The sequence below is a fragment of the Orycteropus afer genome, unplaced genomic scaffold (genome assembly GCF_000298275.1).
Source record: "Orycteropus afer afer isolate SDZICR_OR568_19922 unplaced genomic scaffold, OryAfe1.0 scaffold00008, whole genome shotgun sequence".
Lineage (NCBI taxonomy): Eukaryota > Metazoa > Chordata > Mammalia > Tubulidentata > Orycteropodidae > Orycteropus > Orycteropus afer.
The window spans coordinates 15,370,867-15,379,219 of NW_006921595.1; the positions used below are offsets into that span (position 1 = coordinate 15,370,867).

The 8,353-nt window shown below is 37.2% G+C and overlaps 1 protein-coding gene across 1 annotated transcript in view; it reads right to left on the reverse strand.

Moving 5' to 3' along the window:
- Nucleotides 1-708: 708 nt before the first annotated feature.
- SP4 (Sp4 transcription factor) overlaps nt 709-8,353 on the reverse strand; it is a 93,318-nt gene continuing 85,673 nt past the window's right edge. Inside the window, exon 5 of the mRNA XM_007945982.2 lies at nt 709-956. Coding sequence (XP_007944173.2) covers nt 709-956 — 248 coding nt within the window. The remainder of the gene's footprint in view (nt 957-8,353) is intronic.

Sequence of the window (8,353 nt, forward strand, 5' to 3'; positions counted from 1 at the left end):
AAGCTAAGATTTAGTTCTAAATTCCTCTTGTGTCTCCAAATGGAGAAAGTAATTGGACTTCACTGATTGTCTGCATACACACTACTACAATGTAGTGGTAATAAAGATCTGAGCTGCATCTCAGATTACTTTTTTGGAACTGACCTAATTCAGCTGTTGAAGAACTTCTAACATTTAGAAAAGACGGCCAAAATGGTTTTCAGTTGATTTTCCATATATCAGACTAAGGAAATACAGCATTATCCCTATCATGAGTTAACTATCTTTTTTTCTGTGCTATAGAGAAAAAGAAATATATGTAAATTATTATTACTGACTGAATTTATAATAAAGTACTTGCGAAGAAAACAAGTCTAATTAATTAAGGTCCAGCCTGTAAACTACTGAGGTCTGTCTCTTTAAACATGTTAATACATGATGTTAGGAGAGGGGAAGATTCAGTTTGAAGTTATATGATATATTTCCAAATAACTACAACTTATAGCACGGAGGAAATACTTTTCCATCTGTTTCCAGTACATCAGTTTCTTTTTTATAATTTTTGAAATTCAACACTTCATGTGTTGACCCCAAACCTGGGTATACGTAAAGAAGCCAAGAATGGAAATATGATTTCCTACTCTGTAATCCACTTGACCAGCCCATTCCAGATTTTTGAAGGTGTGTAAACGTAAGTGCAGCACTAGAGGTCTCTGTATAAATAACTTTTCAGAATTCTTCCATATTGGTTGAAACATTGGGAGTTGCTGGGTTTGAATCTTGAGAAATGGCTGCAACTGTGACAATTCTCGGGGAGCCAAGCACCTCTGTAACAGATGAGTCCAGTTCTCCCGAGGTAACAATGGCAAGAGCTGTCCCACCACCTTTCTTATTCTGGTGCGTTTTGACGTGTTTAGAGAGATGATCACTCCGCATAAACCTTTTAGAACATTCTGGGCATTCAAATCGCTTTTCACCTAAACAGAGAAAGAGTAAAGTTATACACATTTATTTGAATAAAGTTATAATTAAAAATAATTTATTTTCTGGTTAATACTGTGGTTTTTGCTTAACTTTTGACTAATTGCAAAAGATTTCCTTTCTATTTTATTTAAAAACTCTGTGAAACAAGCAGTGCAGTATAGAAGAAAGGGCATCTGGTTGGTTGGGAATAAAAGACCCGAGTTAAAGGCCTCGCTCCGCTGTAAACTGGAAATAAAACTAAAGTAAGTAAAATAACCTCGTTATGCCTCAGCTTTCCTGTCTACAAAGCAAGAGGGTTTCTAAGAGATGGTCACAAAAATCTGTTCCAGGTGTCACAATGCATAATATTCAAGGCTCAGTTTCCCCTCTTCATTAAAACTACTTGCCCTGCGTTTTAATACCTGAAGGTACAAAATACCTTAAAACTATTTGAAATAAAATAATATAATAATTTAATAGTATACTGAGCTTCTAAAAAGGTAAAAATGAGAGGCAGGCACAAACTACATTTCAAATTTAATAGAGCTTTTAGGTTTCATAGAATAAGACTGCCAGTTTCTGTTATATAAAGTAATCCTTAAATACACTCTCTTTAAGAGGTAAAATTTCTAGTGGAACTAACTACTTCTATGCTTTGGAATAAAAGCTAATCCTTTTCTACAGTAACTAAAAAGAAAAAAAAAGCCAGTTCATCTTTGTGTACAATGGCTCATGAAAATTTGGTTAAGTGGTATATCCTGACATTCACAATGAAACAACCATTATGCTTCAGTCCTTTCTTCTAAGTTTGTTAGTTAAGGGAATAAAATAATGGTTCTGAGTCTGATAGGAGAAATTGGATAAAAAAATCAGTTTGGCCGCTTTCTTTTCTTGGCTCTGCTTTTGACTTACCAATAGAAAAGCTATAGGATAAAGTTGGCCCATGTCAGATGTTCTTCCCTCTTATGTGTTTGCTTTTACTTTTTTAAAAAACTGCATTTTCAGTATCTTGTAGAACTTTTCTTTCTTTCTCAGTCTTTTAAATAGATAATGTTTTAGACAAAATCCTCTAAGATATTCAAAATAATGGTAGTTAAGCTTGAAGGTAAAATGACTTCAATTTTATGGATGCTGATACTTATAGAAGGGAAAAAAAATTATATGCACTTAAGAATTCATCTGAAATTCCTTTATCTTTCATGTTTCCTATTTTATTTCAAAAGAAAAATTCTTAGTCTACAAATTTTAGAGATGGAAGAAACCTTAAAGATCCTATTCAACATTTTCATTTTATGAATGTGTAAGCTGAAGCTCAGAAATTAATTCACTTGAAATGCACACCCATGTTCATTGCCACATCATTCACAATTGAGAAAAGATGGAAACAAACTAAGTGCCCACCACATGGTACACACACACAATGGAATACCATGCTGCGTTAAAGAGTAACAATGAATACATGAAACCCTTCATATCATGCATGAACCTGGAGGATATTATGCTGAGTCAAATAAGTTAATCACCAAAGGTTTAGTAAATACAGTCAAGAAAAGGTTTAGTGGACATTTTTGATGATTACCAGGGAAAGAAGGGGAAGCGGTAAAAGCACTAAGTAGAGAGTACACATGTATTAATTTGGGTGAAGGGAAAGGCAATATGCACAACTATTGGTCTTTCCCCATCTGGATGAAAGAGTGATGATAAATCAAAGACTCAAAACAGTCTAAAGGACTAATGAACCACAGCTTCCACTAGCCTGAGACCAGAATTCTGAACTAGATTGTACCTGGCTACCACTACCAACTGCTCTGACTGGGACCACAGAAGGTCTTGGAAAAAAATGGGAGAAAAATGTAGAACAAAATTCAAAATCATGAAAAAGACAAGACTTAATGGTCTGACTGGCTGGTGAAACCCCTGAGACTGTGGCCCTTAGACACCCTTCAAATCTGGAACTGAACCTACCCCTGGGGATCACCTTGCAGCCAAACAACAGAGAGACCTATAAAGTGAACAATAATACTCATGAGCAAGGTACTCCTCAAAACAACCATATGCAACCGTAAGGGTAGCATTTACCCCAAAACAGGACTCAGAAGGCAGGAAGGGGAGTGAAGAAGGAAAAATGGACACAGGGAACTGCAACTAATGTTACAAAACAAAATGTGTAAAAACTGTTGAGTGGAAAACTAATTTTCTCTGTAAACTTTCACACAAACCATGATTAAAAGGCAATACCCAATAAGGGGAGGTCAGTACAACATGACCAAAGCAAAGGAAGTCACTGGGAGGTACACCGGAGTAAAAGGTAACACCAGTAAATACTATTACATACACAATCTTGCAATAACAGTAATAACAACCGATATCACATTATTTGTATGTGCTGCAAATATATCTAGGCATATAGCAGAGCATACTGGGGGCAAAGTTAGGCAAACTTTTTAGCCATAATCAAACACTTTGAGGGATGGAGTGACTGGGCTTGAGGGCTTAGGATCATAGTCCCAGAGGACATCTAGGTCAATTAGCATGACATGGTCCATAAAGATAATGTTCACATTCTACTTTGGTGAGTAGTAACTGCAGTTTTAAAAGCTTGCAAGCAGTCATCTAAGTTACAACTATTGGTCTCTTCCTGTCAGAAGGGGGAAAGAAGAGTCAAGAAAATCAAAGACCCAAAGAAACAATTAGTTCAAAGGACTGATGGACCACAGAAACCACAGCTTCCATTAGCCTAAGACCAGAAAAACTAGATGGTGGCTGGCTACCACTATCATCTGCTCTGATCAGCATCACAGTAGATGATCTTGGACAGAGTAGGAGAAAAATGTAGAAAAAAAATTAAAATCATAAAAACTATTAGACATATGGTCTGACAGAGAATGATAGAACCCCTGAGACTACGGCTCTTAGGCAGTACCTTTCAAACCTGGAACTGAACCAACTCCAAGAGATCAAACAATAGAAAGGCCTACAAAGTGAACAGTAACACCTGTGAGGAGCACGCTCCTCAGAACAACCAACCATATGAGACTACAAGGGCAGCGTTTGTTCCAAAACAGAGTTCAGAAGGCAGGAAGGGGCAGGAAAGATGCGAGAATGGAAATAGGGAACCCTAATGGAAATGGGGAAATAGGGAGGTAGTGGGGAGAGTGCTGTTATACTGAGGGGATCGCAACTGATGTCACAAAGCAAAATGTGTATAAATTGTTGCTTTGTAAAACTTTTACTCAAACCACAAGAAAATGTAAAAAAATAAACTACTTCACTTGCAAATCATACGCCTTAATGTCAGAGCAAGATTTAAGGCACCCAACTTCTGGTCTAAGAAGAAAGGCCTGAAGATCTACTTCTAAAACCAGCCAAAGAAAATTCCGTGACTCACAACGATTTGATTTGCACCTGACTATGGAGATGGCAGAAGACAACGTACATGGGGTCACCACAAGGCAGAGGCCAACTCAATGGCAGCTAACAGCAGCAACAACATCAACTTCTAGCAAGGGCTCTTGATTGCTACACCAAGAGAGCACACCTAGAAATCGCAGTTCTTTTATAGCAACAATGTCCACAAATTACCAGAAAGAATTCTGGTAATGACAGCCTGAAGGCATGGGATCAATGAATAGGTATACAGCTAGGTGATCAATCTGTACATAGTGGCTATTTAATAAGTATTTGTTAATTGTTAATTTGTTAATGCTCTTGAAGTCAGTCATTTTTCAACAAGTATTTGCTGAACAACTGCAATATGCCACACACTGATGATACAACAATGAACAAGTGACGCCCCTGACTTTAAGGAGCTTATATTCTCTTGAGAAAGTAATCTACAACTATGTACAGGTTGTTGTTATGTGCTGTCGAGTTGGACCTGACTCATAGTGACCCCGCCTTGGGTTTCCAAGGCAGTATCACTACAGAAGTAGATTGCTCAACCTTCCTCCCGAGGAGTGGCTGGTGGGTTTGAACTGCCAGCCCTCTGGTTAGGAGTCAAGTGCCTTAGTACTGGTATCAGTACTAATTAAGGAAAAAAATAAATCAAGTACCCAGCTACTGAGGGGCAAACTGGAACATAATATATACATAGTATACGCGCGGACTTTGTATTCTGTCTACTCTTATGTTGTGGTGGTATTCAATTAATTCTAAACAATAAAAGAATATTCCTCAAAATGAGTAAATTATGTTGTACAACTAAATTTTTAATAAAAGACTAACACATTTCAGTTTATGATCCTTTTTGAAATTATAGAAAGTGTTTTCTTTTTTTTGAGAAGCATGTTTTCTTTGATGCTAGATGATATCCAAATTTCTATTGTAGCAAATATGATTATAATACTTTACCTCAAGAAGGTACAGAATGCATGCATTAACTATGTATATCTCCTTTATACTATTTTAGTTACTTTTATAATTATCCACAAGATTCACAATTAATTTTCAAACTGTAGATATTAGTTACTGTGGCAGGTAGAATGGATCCCCAAAAAGGCCCATTCCCTAATTTCTGGGACTAGCGAATGTGTTACATTATATGTGCAGTGTAGTAAATTACTTAGTATGGCTCTTCTACCCATAAGTCATTGTAAACTCAGTGGTGGAATGAGCAACTGAGGAGCTCCTGATTGTAAATGCTATCCACCTGGGTTATTTCTGTTGGGCGTGGCACAACGCAATGTTATGGGAGGCTCTCTCTCTCAGGTGCTTAGAGTTCTGATGCTATGATTGGCTAGTTTGGCCACTTTGCCAAGCTCAAAAGGAGGCCTCCTTGAGGCAGAACTCTCTCTGACTGTTGGTTGAGGAAGACGTGCTACTGAAAGAGACACACGCCCCGGGAAAAGACACGTGCTGCTGGGAAAGAGACTGTGAGAGACTGTTGGCTGGGGAAAGTGGGCTCAGAGAGAGACTGAGCATTTTTCCTGAACTTGAATTGTAGCCTGGTGCTTCCCTAATAAACTCCATAATCTGTGAGTTCTGTGTGGCCACTGCAGCGAATTATCGAACCCATGAGAGAGGTGGTGGGTGCTTTGGGAGGAGCGGTTGGAGAAGGGGTTGGAGGGAGGCAGCATGTCTGGCCTTGCAGGAATGGGCCTTGGGTTATTGATGGTGATTCTGCCTTCCTCTTGTGGGATTAGAGGAGGTCAGAACATGTGGCCTCCTTGCCGTTTTTGCAATATGAAAAAAGCAACTTTGCATATGTAACTAAAGCTATGAACCTTAATATAGAGTATTCTTAGCCGTAGTGCCAAAGGCACTTGACTGCTAACCAGAAGGCTGGCAGTTCAAACCCACTGGCCACTCCTCAGAAGGAAGGTTGCATAGTGATACTGTCTCGGAAACCCACGGAAGGGTCGCTATGAGTCAGATCCGACTTGACATCACATAACAACAACATTTTGAGCCCAATTTAATCACATGAGCCTTTAAAAGCAGAGTTTTCTTTAGTTAGAGAGATATAGCAGGTGGACAATCAATGTTAGAAAGATTAGAAGTGTTGAGTTGTGACCTACTATTGTGGGGGGGAGGCACATGGAAAACATGGTTAAAAATGAGGGCAGCAAAGACTGGCCCCCAGCTGAGAGCAAGGAAACAGGGACCTAACTCCTACATCTGCAAGGAACTAAATTCAGCCCACAATCTGAATGAGGAGGGAAGCGGCTTCTTCCCCAGAACCATCAGTGAGGAACACAGCTCTACTGACACCTTCATTTTGGGTTCATGACACCCTACAGAGACAACCTAGCCCAGCTTACTAATGGCAGCGATTGAAGGCCAACACAGCTACATAAAATAGAACTTTAAAAACACTTAAGGCCCTAATAAACCAAAAACACCAAATTATATCTATATGATGTTTGGTATCTTTTCCTGTGCTTATCTGTCACAAGTATATCTTCTTTGGTGAAGTGTCTGTTCAAATCCTTTGACTATTTTACTTATTATTTTTTACTGGACTGTCTGGCTTACTTACTGTTGAGTTTTGAGAATTCTTTATATATTCTGGATACAAGTATTTAGATATGTAATTTAAAAATATATTCTCCTTGCTTGTGTCTTAAATTTTCATTCTCTTAACAGGATCATTCATACAGCAAGATTTTAGTATTTATGAAGTCCAATTTATTATCTACCTAAAGAAATGTGGTCCCACACCAAATTACTGTATGTAACTACACATCTTCCAGTGTAACTAATAGTGCCTGATCTAAAAGCCTTAAAATGAAACCCATCAGTTAGTTGACATGCCCCTTCTAGATATACAAAGCTTCCAAACTGTTTTTGATTCCTTTAATTAAAACATATTCATCAATCATCCTTATAGCCACCATCACCATCATCATCATAGAACAAAAGCCCACGATCACTGGACAATTCAGGAAAGTCTACATCTGAAAAAGGAAGATGCAGAAGAAAGAAGCATCCAGGAGGAAATAGAAGTATTTAAAAAATAAAAACTCTAGGTGGAAAATTTAGATTTTCAGGAAGCTCCTACATCCACATGAGAATAAGATGCAATAAAAAAAAAAAAAAAAAAAACAGAGCAAAAAAGCAGTGTTGGAAATTTAAAAAATAAAAAAGTAAACATAACATTAAGAAATATCACTGAAAAAATTGAAAGGTAAGAATGCAAAAGATAGGAGAAAATCTGTAAGATATAAAAGATCAATCTAAGGAGTCCAATATATGTCTAAGAATCTAGAAAGAACAGAGAAAAAGAAGAGAGGGCATATTATTAAAAAGAGAGGGAGAAAGAAAGACACACATAAAGAAAATATAAACTGGAGTGGAAGAGTCCAACCAATAGTACAATGAATGAAAATGACTATCTAGATACATTATTATGAAATTAATAGGATTATCAAAGATTAAAGGAAGCTTCTGTAGTTTAAAAGGGAGAGGGAGAAAAAGGTGGATTGAGGACATGTCAAAAGGACACTGGAGCCAATCTGAGAGAACTCCCAATGGCCAAAGATAGAAAAGTTAAGAAAATAAATAAAAATAGCATTGGTTTGTAACTCAAAGAACAAAATAAATATCAATGAGTCCAAACTAATGTAAATAAATGATTGAATAAATAATTGGGAAGAAGGTGTAAATGTTCCTCATAGAAGAATTCCAAATAAAAAATGTAGAAGGAATGAGAAAAAGAGAACTATCACAGTAATAACTACCGATTCACTGAGGAACAATGAAAGTGAAACTTTAGCATTTTTCTTTAAGGAGAAACAGGATATCCACATCCTCAAAGAAGCTCTCCCAAAATATTTACTAATGACTGTGGTAACTTTAATATATGTTGACAAATTATTTGATACTTCTTCCTCCATGAAGTAGAGTTTAATTCCTCTCAATGTGTATGGACTGAACTTAGCAACTCATTTCTATGCTACCAAAAAAAAAAAAA